The sequence below is a fragment of the Siniperca chuatsi genome, linkage group LG19, assembly GCF_020085105.1.
Source record: "Siniperca chuatsi isolate FFG_IHB_CAS linkage group LG19, ASM2008510v1, whole genome shotgun sequence".
Lineage (NCBI taxonomy): Eukaryota > Metazoa > Chordata > Actinopteri > Centrarchiformes > Sinipercidae > Siniperca > Siniperca chuatsi.
In genome coordinates this window covers 11,761,655-11,782,899 of record NC_058060.1, presented here as the reverse complement: position 1 = coordinate 11,782,899, position 21,245 = coordinate 11,761,655, and the positions used below count along the sequence as shown (strand labels likewise).

The following is a 21,245-nucleotide window of genomic DNA, read 5'->3' as shown; positions in this document are numbered from 1 at the left end:
GATGAGACAAAGCATTTTGCTGAGTTCTTATAAATGCACATTGTTATGTTGCTTAAAACATGCCAATATCAGTAAAGCATTGTATGTTCCGTAATCTAAACAGGGTTTAGAGGTTAAAACCTATTTACTACAAACAATTAATATTTATTAATATTTGACAGTATGCTTTGACATTAACTTTATATTTTGATGTAAATATTAGGCTATCACAAAATGAAAATGGCAAGCACCCCCCCAAATAATAAGAACTGTGGTTCACAAGCTTTTTATGGATATTACTGGGTGGTTTTAGTCAGTTTGGTGTCTGTAAAATGCAACATGTGCTTTCTTCACAACCAAATGATTAATTTCTTTTTCTATTTACTGCGAACAACAAGATAGACACATGCACACAAGCAAGCGAAGAAGTACACACACTATTATCCCCCCCCCATCTGTCTAAATAGGGTTCCTATTTCAGCCCCCTGAGTGAAGCTCAGCACTAAGTGGGACAGTTGGAGGACATTTTCTTTCTCTTTCTCTCTTACTGTGTTTTCTAATAATATGGCTTGTCTGAGTGTGCGTGCATGCACAGTGGGTGTATCCTTTGCACTATGTACCATGTAGCTGCTAAATGTGCTTTTAAACTCTCCATGCTGTTTATATGTCAGTCTTTGCAATTAAAATAAAAATGCACAGCTCCTCACAGGTAGTTTTTTCAGAGTTTTTCTAGGTACTGTAAAGGACATGCATTTGTCTATTTAGCTTCACTGCTGCAAGGAGTGGCCGTACAGTAGCTGCTCATCCTGTAAAGCCTACGATAAGTACTCCACTGACTCCACATCATAATGTAATTATCTTGATTTATTAAAGCATGTGTGCTTATCATCCAACTTTAATTATCTGACTATCACGAGATGGTGCCAATGATAAATACAATGGTGTCTCAACAGGTCATGATCTCTTCTTAGTTCAATCCACTTTAGTTATTTTACACATTGGTACCAACCTTGCTAACCACAGCAAAACCATGACATAATTATTTTGAGATAAACAGTCAACAAGTGCAATCTAAATATATCAAGCTAAAACCTGCAAATCAGCCACTACAAACACATTCTGCTTCTCTAGGCTCTTTTCCACCACCTTGTTTACTTAGGAAATACAACTACCAGGTTACTGCATGTAAATGTATGACTCTATACTAGATAATAGATATCCATATTTTAGTTTCAATGTAATCTCTGCCAGTACTATGAAGTGTATTGAAGCATCAGTACAATACAATAATACACATTCAATAGGTCTATAAAAGATTAATGATGCAAACAAGGCACATGCGTGGCTGCTTGTCCATGGTTGGTCAGTTATACTTTTCAAACAAACCCAATCTGTTCTGGCATCGTAATACAGGAACAGATCACACACACACACACACACACACACACACACACACACACACATTCTTCATCATCATCTTCACTAGGGGTCCTGTTGGTCAAGTTGTTTCAGGACAGAGGGTCTTCCAGCTCCAGATTAAACTAAGCTATAGTGAGTGTGTGTGTGTGTGTGTGTGTGTGTGTGTGTATGTCAGTGCACATGTTCATGTCTGTGTATGTGTGTGTAAAGTATTAAACCCCCCAGGATTACCCCTTGCGCTCTTTTGTTACTTTAGTAATCAACAGGGAGTGGTACTAATTGTTATTAAGCCTTCTAAGCACAGACTCCACAAACACTTTTACATTCCAAAAGCTGTAAACAATATCGCTGATTATTTTTAACCTTTTTCCTATAGGCCAAAGAAACCCCTCCCCATCAAATAAACATTAGATAAATAAAACAAGGTAAAATGAATAATAGTAAGAATCAGAATAATTAGATATTATAATTATTCATTCAATGACATGTTTTCAGTGCCAAATCAAAGCATGAAAAGCACAGGTGTTAATTGATAATAATAATGATGGCTCTGTTCCATTTAGGTGTACCAGTTCCAGAGTCCTGGTTTTATGTATACTGGTTAATGTGAATGGAACAGAGCCATCGTTAATGTTAATTTCTGCCATGAAAAATGTTTATACTTACTCCATGCGCATGCTACACACTAGTTATAGAGCAATATGCCATGAATGTAAAAAAGCAAAGACATGTGTCATGTGATAGAGAATTGAAATTAATTACATAAGTGAGTAAATTGAGAAGTGCAGTTGCCAATTTCTAACGATTAAAAATGCTGTTGACCTATTAAGGTTTGTATACCCAGTGCCTCGTCCAAAGCATCGCACCCCTATATCTGTCTGATACACAAAAACAATTTTATTTTGTGTTAATTAATGATGGAATAGCACTATAAAAGCAAGATGATAATCTTGCAGTTTACCCTGATGTCAGAGAAAATGAGTGAAATATCAGCACGTAGGAGATTTTAGTCAGATGTCATAGGGAGAGAGAGAGAGAGACCCAAACCCATTTTACACCACAGACCCACACACACAGATACATGCAACCTGCATGTGCACCATCTACATATAGTGCATGTGCATGTATACGTGTATGCATATTTATGTGGGCTGTCTGTGTGTATATAAACATTTTTGCACGCGTGCTGGATGTGTTTATGTTGTACAGCAGTTCTAGTACAGCATTCCCTCCTTGTCCTCAGGAGTGTTCTGCTGGCATGGCGTGCAGTACTCATCTGAATAATTCAGAGCCCTGGGAGAGCCCTCAGCAGCTTGTCTTGACTTCTCAATGTTTAATATGAGGTAACATGCACAAGTAGGCTACAGGAAGACCTGTCTAACAAAGAGAGGAGTGACATAGTGTTAGAGGTGCATTAACCTGACTTATCGCTTTGTCAACATCCCTTAAAGCAAATAATTACTGTTTTTATCTGTAATCGGATGTTGCAACTTAAATGAATGTACTAATTCTGTAGTAAGTAACACCTATTAAAGCAACTTTATTAAATAAACTCAACAGTGTAAGATAGAACTTGTTTGTGATTGATATAAGGCATAATAAAGCCTCTTTTGCACACTGCATTCATCAAATTAATGCATGCAAATGATTGATCACCTTAAAAAGGTTGGTAAAGTTGAAAAAAAACCTTGAGAGAGAATAAGAGAGAGGTGAAAGATGAACGAAAAGTGAATGTAAGAGCGAAAACACTTCTACTCTTCATTTCTTCTACACGTGTGGGTATCACTTATTGTGCACTTTTTTCTCTTAATGTAAAGCGTATGGAGCTTTGGAGAAGGCTGACACTGGGGGGTATACATGTTACACTGCACTGCCAGTCTATCTTTATTGCAAGTTGTTGTAGCTGCTCATAGACACTGATTGTCTGATTGTTGTGTGAATGTGTTTGTGTGTGTGTAAGTACAAAAATCCATTTGTGAGGATGGTGAATAGAGTGGTGTTTAAGGAGGAACTAGATCACTGCCAGTGCTGCTATCACAAATTCCATAAAGTATTTAGAAGCACACAGGCTGGATAAAACACATTACACATTCACTCTGTATATGCTGATACTTGGCAGGTTTTATATCTTGTTTTTCTGCAGCAATCTGATTGAGGAAGATGTTTGCTTGTACAATCAATCCAATGAAGATCAAATCCTTTCTGAGCTCTGATATGAAGCAAAGTTACAACCTCAGTCTGGAATTAACGCAGAATTATTACAGCCTCAACAAATAAAAGCTGAGCCAAAACAAACAAAAATAAATGTTAACTTCTGGCCTAAATTCACATACCACATCCCCACGGCAGTAAACCGAACCCAGTTAAAATAAGGGTGTATAAAAATGCCCTGCTCCAAGATGTGACAACTACAAGAAACATTTTACCTTAATCCTGTAAATCCTTTTTTACTGTTCTCTACAATAATATTTTTTGCAGATATAACGATTATTTTAAGTATTAGCTCCTACAATAACTTCTCTCCAGTATTACCAAGCTGCACAGACTGATGTAATCAATCAACTTTAGTAAAATTCCCTTTTTTAAAAGGTCCAGCATTTGTCATTGCTTAGATGAGCAGACTCATTAACCTTACACCTTGTCCCAATGTATCTGTGACAGTGACCCCTGATTAGGGTCAGCTGTCATAAACAATAAGTCATTGACATGGCAGAGAGAGACGACCAATAGGATTTGGGATCAATGCACATTAGTAAATTAGAGATGCAAAATAGGATTAAACAATCAATGAGGGCGACAGCTGAACCTCTACAGGGTCTGAACATCACTTTTGCCCATTGTCACAGTAATAGTTAAATAAATGAAATGACCAGTGACTACATAAGAAACAAAACTGATTTTAATCAGATACAGCTAGTAATGCAGCCAAATTTTGGTTCAGCATAATTTCCACTGCAGATTATCTTTAATGATGCAGAGATGTTTTAGTTTTTCCAATAAGTCACATTGGAGCAAAATCATTGGTGCTCACAACATTCAGATTAGGCTGGATTCAAGCCTTTGGATGAGATGAAATATTTCTGGTGCCAAAGAAATGTGCTTTTCTGTGGGGTTGTCATATTGAGAAATAAAAACATTTGGTAAGAATATCAAGGCCATATTTTAAAAAAAAAATGGATTATATAAAAAGTAAGTAAAACTGAACAAACTAGAAGACTCACAAATTTCTTTTGATGAATTTATTCTCTTATTCTATTCATTAATTCTCTATAGTGCTTTTCAACATTCATAAAAAACAAGCTTCTTTTCCCTATAGGTGCAGTATATGACATAATAATGATGCTTTCCATTGAGATTTAGACTATACAGACGTACAACTTCATCCACTCGGCCCATTGCGTAATCAGCACATTATCGCATACTGAACGACAGGTTCCCCTTTACACACACACACTTTCAGTAAGCCCTCTCACTCTGTCACACCTGTCCCTCAATATCCCACAATCCCCCTGTTTGGTCTCAGCAGGTCATGCGTGCCACTCCAAACTCCAGACTAACAACAGCTGGCTCTTCTTTGGCCAACTCGCTGTTGTATGTCCCTTCCAGCTCTCCGTAGCTCTGCTTCCTGCTCTCGGTGCCACTGCTGCCCTCTACGGTCCGCTCCGTGTCGGTGCTCTCTGTGGCCTCCTCGCCCACCTCCTCTTGCTCGTCCTCCTCCTCCTGTCGCTGCACTTCTTTGTGGTTGACGGGCGCCCCCAGAATGAGGGAATCGGGACGCGGCGGGAGGGTGTTGGAGCGCTGATCTCTGGTGGGAGGAGGTGCAGGGGGGTCAGAGGTCGTAATGCGGGTTACACCAAGCTGGTTGAGCCGCTGGACAGAGAGGGAGGGACAGGACAACACAGAGAAAGATGTTTTCATTCAGAACAGGAATTACGCACATTTACTCCATGTCACTGACACAGACACTGAACCCCTAATTGCTTCTGATGGTTAGGCCAGCACCTGGCATGGTAGCTTGCTGCTCTCAGTGTGTGTTAATGGGTGAATGAAAGGCAAACTGTAAAGCGCTTTGAATTAAGGTGCCATATAAGTGCAGCCATTTCCCATTTACTTTTTACCTTTTGATCATTGTCACTTTTCTCAAGGCAAACTGCAGTATATGAAATACCACATGCTCTAAATATGATGGCATATTTGAGGTTTTCAGTTTGAATATCAAAAGTTCAATATGTATATTCTGAGATGGTACGGTAGGTTAGATTTTATGCGCATCCACTAAAATGTTCCCAGAAAGTAAAAGTAATGTACGGTAACTGAGAGCAGCCGGTTGCTGCTTTATTTTATCTTAAGACAACAATATTCATCATAACAAGATAATTTCCTTGTTATCTCAAAATAACTGTGGTCTTTTTCTCCACTATTTCTTTAACCAATATCACGAGAAAAACAATGTTGTTATCCACACAAGATAATGAACTCACAATCTCGGGATAATAAAAAAAAAAGAAAAGAAGAAATGCATCCATGGCTTACGTACAAATGGGATTTTATAAAAAAAGTTTAAAATACAACAGTATACATCAACACTGAATGTATAAGAACAAAATACACTCAGTTGCCACTTTATTAGGTACACCTAGCTAAAACTAATGCAATACTAATACAGCAGTCCTGTAATAAATCCTACCTTCATGAAGGTCAGAATGTTCGTTATTGCTGAAACTGTTTTAGAGAAGTGTTGATTTAACTGTATAGTCATTTTGGAGGATGTAGTTTGTGGTGCTGTTGAATTGTACTGCTTTTTACTGACAGGTGTTTCTATAATTTTGTCCACCATTTATATCCACGAGGGTAGACTAAATTCAATGTCCTAACTTCAACATATTGACTCTATAAAGAGAATTAGGGTGTCGACTCACACTCTCCAGTGCCTGCAGTGTGTTCTCTGTCTTGCGGCTGTTCTCTCTTAGAGTCAGGATGGTTTTGAGGATAGACTGACGTGGGTGCATGGAGCGGTCAAACTGGTGGTACATGTTCCTCCAGAACCTTGGACACACAAACATATAGATATGATTACTCAAAGAATGATTGGGACAGTTAAAGTATGGCCCTATAAATATGACAGCAACAGCAGGGAGGTGAGGAAGGCTGTACTGACTTGAAATTGTAGGGCAGAGTGGAAGGTGTCAGCACAGGATGCGCTTCAGAGTATGCAGGGCTGTAGAACGGATTCAAGTAGTTCTGTTTTTCGCTCATTAGAAATGCCCACAGTGAGTGAGTCCGCTCTCTTAGCCTGGAACACAAAACAGCAGTTAGAGAGACATATAACACATATACTTCAGCGCAGTCCAATGGGGCGATTCTTTAGGTCTTTAAAAAAAAAAACAAGATTAATCTTGCTTTCACACACAAAAGCTCACAGTATAGTCACAAATGTGTTCTTTCAAAAAGAGAGGTCACAATCCATGCTTTCTATTGTGTTGTTTATTGACTTTATTCATGCTTAGAAGTGCAGTTATAGGTAAGAAATACAGTCAGTATAAGTGATTGAAAGCATTGCTTGCAACCCTTTCTTAATTGGTAGACTATAAAGACACATGTCTGACTATATGTAGTTTTTTTGTTATCGAAATTGTTTTGCTCCATTAATCTTTTGATATACTGAAATCACACAGCAGAGTAGCTAATGTGGCTGGATAGTGTAATATGGTGTGTTTGTCAGACCTGTGGGAATTACAATCCTCAATGAATTGTGCTTGTTTTAGCCTCATACAGCATGTGGACATTTCCCCACACAGGACAACGAGCACTTGAAGGTTTAAACAAGCAGAAAAGTGAAAATGAATATGGGACATTCTTCTGTGGCAGTGTCCTCACCAGCAACTGACAAATGACATGTCATATAAGGCAGTTCAATCTATGTTTGTTTATATCTGTTTTTCTATGAGCAGTGTCTTTTTAAAGTGAGAGCTGAAGATGAATCTGTCATCAGAGGTGTGTCCGTTTTGATGCACACAGATGTTATGTGTGATTTGTGCGTTGGACTCACTGCAACTCCTCTCTCTGTCTCTGATTGTTGCCAAGGAAGTTTCCATATTGACAGGAGTGGACGTGTTCATGAATCTGCAGCAGGAACCACTCGCTGAACTCAAATGCCTAAGGAGAGGCTTATCATTAAATAAACACAACAAACGTTTCCACGCCTCGTTAAAGACACAAAATTCTGTGTAAATACAATACACATGTCTTGTAGCTCACAAACTTCCACACACCTGTGGGAACTGTTCTGTCAGCTGCCAGACACACTCCAGGAACTGAGTGAAGATAGGAGACACCTCCTTTGGATCCCCGTCCAACTGGTCACACCTAGGAGTATACAATTCAAATATATAATAAGAGTCACCTAATAACCCTTAAAGAACTAACTAAATAGTATAAGAAGTACATATGTAGTATACATATCTAGTAATATCATCATAAAATATAAATAACTATGGATATTCATACTATTCATACTTCTATTACTGCTGTGCAATATCCACCGTCTCATAATCATCTTAATAAGCTACACTTAACTTGACAATACACGCACTATTACTTATTACTTATTATTACATTGTAGTATTATTATACCATACATACTTATCATCAACCGGTAAATCCACTTTGTACTTTACACTAATTTTAATTTTAATTTATACTTATATCCACTTTGTACTTAATTTATCTTGCCTGTATTATAGTGTAGTATATTTTGATTTGCTTAGTACTTCTATTCCTGTGTGCACTGATGTGACAGTGAGCAGCTGTAACAAAAGAGTTTCCCCTCGGGGATCAATAAAGTATTTCTGATTCAGATTCAGATTCTGAATTGGGGCAAATTCACTTATGAGGTCCTGCTTGAGTCTACTCAAGTAGCAAATTATTTCTTCAAGCAGGAAAGAGCAGAACACTGACTAAATCTCTAGGCTTCATTGATCCAGTTGAAACCTCACCTGTCGGCAAACTTGTGGCCAAAGGAGATCCAGTCTTTCTCTATCAGCACCTAGAAGACAGAAGAAATGCGAGGAAAAATGTCTGAAGCAAGAGACACAAACATCTGGTAGAAGAATAAGTTCATATTCTTATCAGCTCTTTAGTCCTTCTTTTAACTGGTGCCAAACTGTGTGTGTGTGTGTGTATGTGTATGTGTGTGTGTTTGTGGTTGGTACCATGAAGCCCTTGATGGTGCGGTAGTAAGGGTCCATAAGCAGCGACCCCAGTGAGCAGACCTGGGCTGTTCTGTCCCATCCGTCTGAACAATGAACCAACACACTAGCTCCTTCCACTGTCACCGCCTGGGGTCAAGAGTGAAGACAGACAGCAGAGGATTGTGGCATCAAAAAAAAAAAGATATTAAGCAATCTTTGACCGACACTGTCTATGATGTGATAGTGGAGATAGGCCAATGATGGGCAGTGAGGTTTAGGTTCAAGGTAGACAGTCAAGAATTAAAGAAGGAAGAGATGATGATATTATCAGGGTTATTAGTGCATGCTTTAAACTTTAATTATAGGAATACGCCACATATTACTTTCAGAAAAAACACTTAAATATCCTGAATAAAAACAATGTTAATGTGCAACAAAAATCAAAGAGCAGATAGGAGAACATTTTTTACCTTGGCGAGAAAGATAGCTGCGTCTACAACAGCTTTTATATGCCGCAGCCAGCCACTACTCTCCAGGCCAACCAGGTAATCACTCATGGAAAGAGACCGAGTCCCAATCACTGAAACACATACACAGACAGAAAGTCATTTCAGATTAACCATTTACTGACTACTTGCCCTTTGTCTGAATAATTATAAAAGTGCCTTTCATAATCTGCAAAAAATGCAGTGACATGTTTGTATGTGTGCCAGTGTGTTTAACAAAAGTGTGTTTAACAAAATGTGTTTAACCTTCTAGCAATTTCTGGAGGCTGGTGCGCATTACGTGGATGTTTTCAATGCCAACAAACTGGAAGCGGATGTTGGAGTAGTTGTCTTCATTCTCATATCCTTTACCTGCTGCTCGATTAGCTAGCGCATTCAACTGCAGGACAGAAAAAACAAAACAAAAACAAAATAATTGCAAATCTTCTGCTAACTCTGTTTTCAAACTGTGTTTATGTAGTGTTGAACGCAGTTTTAAATACAGCACATTTAAAGCATTACATTTTTTTACTTTATAAATAAAATAAAAAAAAAACACTGATGTTAATGGATGTTAAAGTTTTTATTTGGCTGTTACCTTTGGCCTAGTATCCATGACGTACACGAATCGGCTGTTGTGATTGGCCTTGCTGATGGCCTGCAGCATGCTCTCATCCTCTAAGCATCGCGCACTGAACCCAGAGAGAGGCTGACTGCATCGACACACAGCCGCCTGTCAGGGTGAACGGAATACACTGATCAGAACAAGGACAGTTACACAAAATACTGCTGCTAAATTATCAACTAAAACTAGACCACAGTACACCCTATCATTACCTCCCTCTATGACTCATCTGTAATCTAACAACTACAGCTCCCATGAGTCTGCCAAAGCCTAACAAGGAATTCAAATTTCAATAGCAATTTATTAGCCATTTTACTTTGGATTATGGACAGAAAACCCTAGTGTGGTGTTTCAGCTTTCCAGTCCTTAATGGATATTGATGATTGATTGATGACTAAGCCATTTTGTGGAACAGTATATAGCTGTGCTTGTACTCATTCTGTAAAAAACCCCAGATGAAGTCACTGTGCCAAAAATGCATTGATTGAATGCAGAGTGCAGACAGTACATTTTGCCAAATCATTGTTAAGAGTCAGGTATTTTCAAGGTGACACAAAAAAAAGGGTAACACTTTATATTAGGCTACACATATTCACCATTAACTAGTTGCGTATTAGCATGCATATTAGTAGCATGTTGGCTCTTTATTAGTCATTATAAAGCACTTATTTATGCTTTATTCTGCACGACCATATTCTACAACTACTAGGCCATTAACTAAGATTTTCCCTCAATAACCTCCTAATTACTGCTTATTGATAGTAAGTGAGGAAGTTGTTGTACATAAATTACAATCTCAATATGCTTTGCTCAGTATGGGTCATTCTCCCTTAATAACTATGATCTATTTTTATGTAACAAAACACAAAACTAGAAGTGTTAATAGTGTCCAAATAACTCTAAATTAAGTCTTTCTAACTCAGAATATGTTCCCCTTTCTAAAGTGAGGTCTTGCTCATAGCTAATTCACTAGTATTTTGACACTTATCAACCTACACAGGTTCCTTATTCTAAAGTTGCCTCCTCTTCACACTTAGTAAATCCATTATTCTCTACTTGCACAATGCAGTGTGATGTAAATCCATTTTATGAACTGTACGTGACGTCTGTTTACTCTAACGTTACCTTCGCCTCCAACCTTAGTGATCACCTTACTTGCTTTTTTATCTTTAAGTTAGTTATTTCACTTAACTTGCATGGCCTCAGATCTTCTACAAATTGTCAACACATCTCTTCTCATAGGTGTCTTCTCACAGGCCCTGAGAACTACAGTCATCAAGCCACTCTTAAAGAAGAACAATCTAGACACGTCACTAATAAACAATTACAAGCCCATATCAAACCTCGAGTTTTTAAGTAAAATCACTGAAAAAGCTGTTTCTCAACAGCTGAACAACTTCTTGGCACTAAACAACTGTTGATGTCTTCCAGTCAGGATTTCGACCACACCACAACACTGAGACTGCTCTTATTAAAGTCTTCAATAACATCCACATCCGTCTTGGTATTATTGGATCTCAGTGCTGCATTCAACTCAGTCGACCACAACATATTACTAGACCGACTGGAAAACTGGGTGGTACTTTCTGGCACAGTATTAAACTGGTTTGAATCCTACTTAACGGACAGGGACTACTTTGTGTCTATAGGTAATTACACATCTGAACGGACAAAAATGACCTGTGGAGTTCCCCAAGGCTCCATCCTGGGGCCTCTTCTGTTTAACATCTACATGCTCCCACTGGCTCAGATTATGGAAAACAACGAAATGTTACCATAACTTTGACATAATTTACATGACCATAACACCAGAGGACTATAATCCCATACAAGAGTAAGTGCATTAAACAAATCAACTATCATAAGTGACAGAATTTTCTTCAGTTAAACAAAGACAAAACTGAAGTAATTGTTTTTGGAGCCAAGGAGGAACGAATAAAAGTCAGTGCTCAGCTTCAATAGGTAATGTTAAAAATGACGAACCAAGCCAGAAGTCTTGGTGTAGTCATGGACTCAGACCTGAATTTCAACAGCCACATTAAAACAATTACAAAGTCAACCTACTATCACCTGAAGAATATATCCAGAATTAAAGGACTTATGTCTCAGCAGGATTTGGAACGTATCCAAGCAGTTATATTCAGTCGACTCATCCACTGTAATGGTGTCTTTACAGGTCTCTCTAAAAAAATCAGCTGCAGCTGATTCAGAACACTGCTGCTTGAGTCCTCACTAAGACCAAAAAAGTTGATCACATCACTCCAGTTCTGAGGTCTTTTCCTGTCTGTCAAAGAATTTATTTTAACATATGCCTGTTGGTTTATGTTGGTTATGAACCATTCAGACCTCTCAGGACGTCTGGGACAGGTCGGCTTTCAGTCCCCAGAGTCAAAATTAAATATGAAGAAGCAGCATTCAGTTTTCATGCATCACATGAAACAGAACAAACTTCCAGAAAACTGCAGGTCTGCTGAAACTCTGTTCTTTTAAATCAAGGCTGAACACTTTTGTGTTTACTGCTCCCTTTTATTAAATCAAATTTGTTATTATTTTGATTAATATCTTACATTGCACTGTAACTTTTACCCTCCTGTTTTATCTTATTTTTATTTTCTATTTAACTGTTTTTAAATTGTATTTAAACGTCTTTTTATATTGCCTTATGTTGCTTTTATGTTTTATGTAAAGCACTTTGGATGGCCCTGTTGTTGAAATGTCCTATAGAAATCGTAGAAAAGGTTTCAGTTGTAGTCATCTGGACACTGTTTTCAGAATCAAGACGTTTCGGCTCCCATCATTCTCAATTGTGAAAAAAATTGGACGGGAACTGGAAATTTAAGCTGCTCTGTGTTATATAAGCCCTGCCCTCAAGGAATCTGCCTGAGTATCTGTTAATAGCCAGTTTCACCTGAAACTGACCTAATAGTTTCCAAGATGGCCCAGTAATCAGTAATCAGGCCTATTGTTTTCTGGCTGCATCTACTTCATCACTGTTAAGAACCTGATTAACATGTGATAGGCGTGACCAAGGTGATAATACACTCTGATAGACTTTGGGCAGATTGAATCTCAGACCACCATTTCTGTTCAAAGAGGGGTTCTCTTTTTTCACAAAAATGGCTTCCTTGACGCCCCGTTCAAACCAACTCTTCTCTCTACTTAGAATCTTCACCTCGCTGTCTTCAAATGTGTGGTTTGTAGCTTTTAGATGCAAATGCACGACGCTCTGTAATCCTGAGTTAGCGTGTCGGCTGTGCTGATAAAGTCTTTTGTGAAGTGGCTGTTTGGTCTCGCCTATGTACCGTTCTTTGCAGTTTTCCTCACTGCACTGAATGGAGTAGACAACATTGCTCTGTTTCTGTGTGGGTAACTTGTCCTTAGGGTGAACGAGTTTCTGTCTTAAAGTGTTTCCTGGTTTAAAGAAAACAGGACCATCGTGCTGTCTAAAGATCCTTTGTAGTTTTTCAGACAGTCCAGATACATAAGGAATGGAGACATTGTTCCTTTTCGGTCCTGTTACACTTTTGTCCTGTTTTTTGGCTCTTTTAACTTTGTTGATAGCCCAAGTAGGATAACCACAGGTTGAGAGTGCATTCTGGACATGCCTTTCCTCTTTCCTCATGCCTTTGAGAAGAAGGCATTATCCTCGTTCCTGGGCACACCACCAAGTCATTGGTACCGCTACGTGGATGACACCTTTGTGAAAATCAAGAAACAAGACTTGGAAGCGTTCTCAGAGCATATCAATACTGTGGACCCCAACATCAAGTTCACGCGTGAGGACGCCAAAGAGAACCTTTCTTGATTGTTCTACACTCAGAGGAGAGGACGGAAAGCTCCAGATAGAAGTGTACAGGAAACCAACACATACAGATCAATACTTGCTCTTTGACTCACACCATTCACTACAGCACAAGCTGGGTGTAATCCGGACATTACAACACAGAGCCCAAGAAGTGCCCACCAGCTCAGAGCGTAAGAAGCCTTGCCTTGTCTTGTCTTGTCTTGTCTTGCCTAGCCTAATGTGGGACAGAAAGCGGTCTCTACTCAGAGCTGTTTTACAGGAAAATCAGGAATCTAAGTAATCTTGCATGGGTGTGTGTACAAAATCCATTAGTGTGAGTAGGTATACATAGATCATGTTGATTATACCTTTTTCATGCACCTACAGTGCCCAGGTCCCAATGATAGCGATGTCTGTTCATCAGTCCCGCTCACATTTTGCAACAAGCTATCTGGACAATTACTGTCCAGATTTCCCAGAAATTTCAGTGACTCCTAATAATTTTGGTGATCCTCTGACCTTTCGTCTACCACCAATAAAACGTCAACCACATACATGTATGCAAAGGATAAATGCTTTAGATGTTTGACACCCTGTGAGATTTCCTTTAAAGCCACCCTTACACCAAAATCTCTTTACACACGTTGCGTTTACACCCTTTTAATTACATTAACCCTATTGCAGAAACAATTGAAGAAGCGAATGTACAATGAAAAAGTACCCTCCGTTTTCAAATGAAGTGATGGAATTTCTTTTGAAAACTCTACTACACCTTTAATAGCAGTCTTTCTTACTGTCCATGGTTTTGATTTTTTGATTTTTTTCTTTTCACATTCTCTCTATAAACTACCACAACATACAAAAAGCTCAAACAATACATACACAAAATAAATGTATAAAAAACTGGTGGGAAATACTTTTGACAGCACTGTAAAATGGTTCGTACTCATACTGTGTGTAGGTTATTACTGTTTATTACTGTACCTTCTTTTCTTGGTAGAAGTATGTGAGTACAGGAAAGCGCCCTTTGCTTCTGAACTTGGAACTCCCCACAATGATAGGCTTACTGGCTGTGATGGGAACATACAGGTCCCGTGGATATGTCTCACATACCTGGAAATCCACACATAAAACACACACACACACGCACGCACGCATAATCACACGCAGAAAAAAAATATACTGGCAGACGTCTCCTGGTTTGTGAGCATCAGTATTAATATTACCTACTCTGAACCGTGACACATGGTGCTGATAACAAAATTCATTAGTCAATAGTTCAAAACAACACATGATTCTAGCCTAAAAACTATTCTGCATGTAAACATGTTGTGTTGAGTCAAACTGTTAAGAGTAATAAGGCAACACTATAGTTAGGGTTTCTAAAATTCTGCAAGTTCCTTCTTTAAAGTAGGTGTCTATTTTCTTTAGTTATAACTATCTCATTTTGGACTGAAGCTCTGCTTGTCTATCATACTAGAGTTGGAGTTAATATTCAACAGTGGAGTGAACAGTGAAGCTCAAGCGCCCTCTTCTGGACCTATGTGCATCATGTTTTAATAAAGTGTGGTGATATCCAACTGGGTTTTCCAATATACTGTATTAACCAAATTTCCTATAATACAACCACACCCTCAGTCAAACCCAGCTTATTACAACACTTGCCTCATATTTGCGCAGGCAAGCCTGGACAATGTTATGTTTTTTCAAAGCACAATAAAAGTAATACTAAATGTCATAAACTGTAACATATGCATGACTTTATTGCTTGGTAATCATGTGACATCAGCAAACTACCTACTACTTTTTTTCTTTGTAGCAGGTGGTGTTTATGGCACACAGAGACAGTAACGTTCAACAACAGTCCAGCTTTAATTGGGCAGAGAGCTCGCTAACTACCATTTGGGAGCATTTTCTTTTTTACTTTTATTTCACCACTTTCTGTTACTTAACCCGTTGATATAATCTATGGTGTTTATCCATTCAGTCCTGATTAGGGAGGATGTTTGGCTAATAAAAAAGTTATTCTCCTTAGCACACAAAAGAAGCAGTTATGACTGTAGTGTTCTCAATTTGGCATTTCAGATGGAGAACACTTATAATTTACAAGATACAGCCAACTATCTACCTTGTAGTCTCTGTTGACATTGGTAAGCTGCCATTGGTCGCAGGGGACGCCCATCCTCTCAAACTCTGCCCCCAGGTCGATGAGCTGCCACCCTTCCTCTCTCTGTTGGTCATTCTGTTTGGGGTTGTAGGAGAACGCATAGAGCTCCTCATAGGATACTGCAGAAAGGAGAAGGAAACCAGAGAAAGAGCCTTAACAAAACAGACAAATCTGAAAACACTGTGTGGAGGGGGCAAGAAAAGTGAGAGGGCACAGGTAAATACAGGAGAATGGAATGGACAGATAAAAACACACAGATCTTGAACTAGACAGACACAGAAACCCACCTGGCCGTAGAAGACGCAGCAGCGAGCTGTAAATGTCGTGGCAATCTCTTTCTCTCTGTACCACAAAATGAACCAGCCTGAAGTTGCGACACTGGATGACCAGAGGACAACCTGTGGTGGTCAGGGAGAGTTTCTCCACAGACGCTATATGGTGATGCAAAATCTGTAGAGGAGGGGAGAAGTAAAGGAGCAAAAGAGAGATAGGGAAAGAGAGAGTTGATGATTCTCAATGGCTTTAGACCAGGTTTTGATTTGTTTCCATTTATTACTTTTACTTTATTTATTTAGTCGCAAAAAGCTTGCAATTCGCTCCACTTTACCACATAATCATAAACTGTTTTAATATCATAAAGTATAGAGGGCAAGAAGGACAAAAGCAGCACATCACCATATTCAATGAGGGTAGTTTGAATTCCCCAGGGATTCCAACTATGGGAACTCACAAAGATGCACATTCATCAGCATTGGTATAACGACCAGTGAAACACCTTGTTGCAAAACTGACACACACACACTCACACAAACACATAAAGTAGGCTATATGCTGATCTCACCAGCTGTTGAGACAGACAGTAACTCAACTGCTGTTTAATATTTTATAAGGCGCAATAACAGTCTAACAAACTCTCTCTCTCTGACCAACAGACTGATTCTAAATTGCCTTCACAAATGCAGACACATGCAATACACTGCACATGGCACATGCATACAGGCACCTATACACACAAACAGGACCAAATACACAAAAAACCAACACAGTGGACAACAGTACTGCAAGCTACAGTAGAATAAGCCAAAAAAACAGAAGAAAAAAAAGTTCCCTTTTCTCAGCACATAAAGCAGGAAGGATGGTGGGGAGCAGGTCGTGGCCCTGAATCTGCTGCACAAAGCATTTTAAATCACGCTATCCTTTCCACAATGCAGACCAGCCACTGTGACTATCTAAATACTGGAGTACTATTTTTACTACATCATAACAGGATACAAAAAGTATAGTGCTATTGTATACAAACAGATAGCAAAATATACTGTTAAAATTGCATTACTTGAGACTAAAACTCTTGCACATCATTTCCCAAGGATAAATTCCCAATAATCCCCTGTCTAAGATAACTGTTCTAGGCTCATCACAGTATTGGACATCTCCTAGTTTAAGTTCTTCTATTTCTTCCATGCCTCTCTCATACCCTAACACTGCTATTTTGTTGCCATGGCCATTGCCATTAAAAAGGTGACCATCAGTGAATCAGGATTCCCTACTGACTGATGCTGCCAGACATCAATAACCAAGTTCTCACGGTGCTATAACAGTAATCCTCTTTCAGGTGGAGGCAGAAAACGTTCACGGACACACTTCACATGCAGCCTAACCCGACAGCTTGCTACTATATAACGAGACTTTTGAACCTCTACCCTACTTCCTCTTACCACACACAAGCTTGTATATTCTCTCCTTTTGCTCAACACACGCACACACTCCATCACTTTCACTTCCGCCACTTCCGGTGGTCACACTGATGAGGCAACACCGGCATTACACTGAAGCTCAAGTTTCGGTAGAACGCCTTCATTTGCAATTGAAACATTTGTCTTCCTTTTCCATTGAAAACGTGACCTGTTTATACAGTATGTATCTCAGCTTTACAGGAGCTCAAAAAAATGATAAAACTGGCTGCAAATTCAGAGAAAAGGACGTGAGTTTCTGACAGCAACAGCAATGATTTTGATAGAAGCTACTGGAAACATTACACTTCATAAGTCTTTCCAGTGTGGGAGTGCATAAATTATATATTGCAGACTAATGAAAGTTAATTAATAGACTAAAAACAGGTCCATATTGTCAAATGAACACCCTCAATTACCCACAGCAATTAGTGTGGTCGTATTTGTACCATCTCACTTCTGACTTTTGGCAAATTAGCACCAGTAGGTGAAAGTTCTGGGGCACATGAAGTAGTAGCCACAGGAGAAACTGTCTCCACTGTAGAAGTCCTCCCATTTTGCATCAAACCTTGGACTAGTGTGGTATACAACACTCAGCATGGTAGGAGTTAGCCAAACTGTTTACTTTCACCAAAGAAATGCCAATGGTGCATTTATTATGGTTACATCCATAGTGTAATGTAATGTACTTGGTGAAAAAAAGGCCACTGTGAATGAATGGCACTTGTAATCCGGGCAGAATGTAGTCACCACCAAAACCACTTACCCAGATCTCCTGCCCAGCAGATGTTGAGTTGTTAGAGCTGCTCTCCACAAAGATGAGATGTGTAGCTGTGAGGTACAGTGTGCCATTTGTGGATTTGTTGCTGAAGCGATCCAACAGTCGCACCTGCTCCACCTGCAAACACACACACACACACGTACCAGTAATAACAACATTAATCAGCAGTTAGCTAGTAGTTACCAGTAAGGTTAACTTCTTCAGCTGGGTGTAAAGTTATGTATAGAATATACTGGAAGAACAAAGATAGGATCTTGCTTAAAGGAGTAACACCTGTCACAAAATAAGCAGCACTTGGTACTGGCTCCAGCTGGCACACCACCTAGTCCTGACCACCTGGGCCTAACTCAGCTGCCAGTTCCATTATAATGAGACTCACAAATGATGTCTGGATATGGGAAGAAAGTCTAATTACGTTATTGACTGAACAATGTGACGAATTTGATGTTAATGTCGCCCAACTGTTCCATGCACTTGAACGCCAATACTGTAGATGCCCACAGAAGAACAGTTACTCACACATTTTCAAACAGGAAGAAGGTTGTGGCCCACTAGCTGTTGTAATACCTGTGGTGATCAGAACGCCCATCCATTACACCATTAAATAAGGCAGAAAACCTCCAGTCCAGGATAAATATAGGCTACTTATTAATGTATGCATATTGTCTATTACACTTTTTTTGTATTACCAAATACATATCACAGGCCTTGACAAGAGCTCTCCCAACATGACAGGCATATGTTCTAAGAAACTGTCTGAAAATAATGTTAATGGACTTTGTGTAATTTATAAACATGACACTTTTAAAATACATGTGCAGCATGGAGTGTTACATTCCTCTCAAATCGCTTTCTAGCACTAAAATCCATTAGAATAAGAGTTCTCCTTATTGTAAAAAAAAAATGCTTATTGTTACTAGAGACTTACACACTGTGGCCAAAAGACTATTGGACTGTTGGTTTTTTGCACTAACGATGCAATCTAAGCTATGCTTCAAAGTACTTGTACTAATACAATATTCACCACTTAGCTCGACCATTGCATACTTTTTTCACAAGTGAATCTTTTTAAAGTAGCATCAACTTATTTCTGACGCAGGTTGACCACACAGTTAATACAACTCAAAACAGTATCGTCCAAAAAAATACTCTTACAACAATATAATTACACAAAGTGAAAACATATGTTTGCATTTCTGTAAAGCACTAAAGCCCTCTTCTGCTGTTTTATTCAAGCAAACAACCGAGAAGACTTAAGACAGTGGGGCCACACCCAGACTGCATACAATCACACCCACCTGATCCCAGCATATCCTCACTCCATAGGTAGTGTACGATTATCCTGGAGCCTCATTTAGGCCACACTGCTTCCTAACATGATGAAGAAAGCTCACCTTTCAACATACACACCCTAACAAGTACACATACTTGAATAGATTGGGTGGAGGCCTAAGGCATGTCCCCAACTTGTGAGCTACAGAGGCTTATGTAGAATAAGTTTGAGTGGTTAATGTCAATGTAATGTAATGCTTCAACTTTACGGGACGAAATGTAACTTATTCCTAATATAAAATGAAAGTAATCATATTTAAAATCTGGTTGCAAATCATTTACAATCAATCACTGTCTGAAGTCTAAAATCCACCAGCCACTTGGTATCTTTTCTAGTGATGCTCTGCAAGGCCTGTACTGCAGCAATCTTCAGGTTTTGCTTGTTTGGGGGCTTTTTGTCTTCAGTCTGCTCTTCTGGCAAGTGATTTGGAGGTCAGGTGATTGACTTGGCCAGTCAAAAGCATTCCACTGCAAATCCCAATCCTTGGTTGTTTTGGTTGTATGTTTAGCATAACTGTCCAGATGATACAATTCTGAGACTATATATAAAAAGGACTGCCAGTCCTACAATGATCACCCTGGGTGTGAACACATTCAAACACTGACACTATGTCTGATAAGTCCATCATTATCCTTAAACGGAGCCTGGATTCTCCTTGTAGTGTTCTATCACACTGCATGACTGGCTTGATAGTGTAACGTTAACTCAATCAACAATAGGGCGTGCATGTAGTAGCATTACAAAGAGGAAGCCCAGCTATCTGCTGTACGGGAAAAACAAACGGCTCATTGATGCTCGTCACGTCTGACACTTCAAGCCTCTGGCGACACCTGCTAGTCTCCATGCTATTAGATTGATCCACAAACATTTTATCTAAACATTGATATCTGGCAACCGTAACCACACTCAAACATTACAAAAATCCCCACATGACAGGCCGAGTTGCTGACTGTATCCCATCCATTTGCAATTAGCTAGAAATGTTAGCTACCTTTGGCGTTCGGATATGCTCCATTTCTCCGAGTCGAAACAGCTGTCAGCGACTGCAAAGCCTCAAACGACGCCTTCTGGAAATAACTGTATCATTGATAATAAACTGCTGCCTAAACCGCCTTTACTTTGTCGGAGGCATTCAATATGTGTTTACTGTCAATTATTTTACTCCTCCATCCGCGTAAAGATCCTGATAATCACGTCAACACATTTCGAACGTGTGGGGTTTTCGAAGTAAAAGCACTAGTTTATGTAGGTGTTTAGATAACATAAAATGGGTGAATTGTGTATAATTAGTAATTAGTTTATTTTGTCTTCATTAAACACAACTTTATTTAGTAAAATACACCATGTATGCACAATACATGCTAATACAGTAAAGGCCTTCAAAATAGATTTTGACACTCAGGGCTTCTGGGGCCTCAAGGTTTGTAATAATGCAAGTGTTGCCTTAAGGCACCATGTTATTTTAGTTTATAACATGCTATTGAGGTGCACATAGTATTAACAAACAGACTCACGGGAGTGTGAAGTTGGACAGTATTACAAAATACTTAACAGAAGTGTTTGCAATAGTACTAGGGGTGGCACAGAAAGGGAAAATTAAGTTGTACAAATGAAAAATGTGCTTCTTGTAAAGGTATTTTGATATAAAATACATAGTAATGTAAATTATAATATATTTGCAGAATTCATTCAGTTATAAAAGATTCATATGCAGTGTAAAATAAAACAGAGATAGGAATGACAAAAAAAGTA

At 39.0% G+C, this 21,245-nt stretch overlaps 1 protein-coding gene across 1 annotated transcript; it reads right to left on the bottom strand.

The window, feature by feature from the left end:
* Positions 1-4,622: 4,622 nt before the first annotated feature.
* mtmr6 (myotubularin related protein 6) lies at positions 4,623-20,704 on the bottom strand. Its single transcript, XM_044176692.1, has 15 exons — positions 20,485-20,704; positions 18,146-18,277; positions 15,937-16,099; positions 15,611-15,768; positions 14,467-14,595; positions 9,672-9,806; positions 9,341-9,473; positions 9,059-9,168; positions 8,610-8,735; positions 8,394-8,443; positions 7,671-7,764; positions 7,448-7,554; positions 6,557-6,691; positions 6,318-6,444; positions 4,623-5,268 (listed from the first exon to the last, which is right to left on the bottom strand). Exons 1-15 carry the CDS (start codon positions 20,506-20,508, stop codon positions 4,918-4,920), a joined length of 1,974 nt encoding a protein of 657 aa, XP_044032627.1. The 5' UTR covers positions 20,509-20,704; the 3' UTR covers positions 4,623-4,917.
* Between the last annotated feature and the right edge of the window lie 541 nt (positions 20,705-21,245).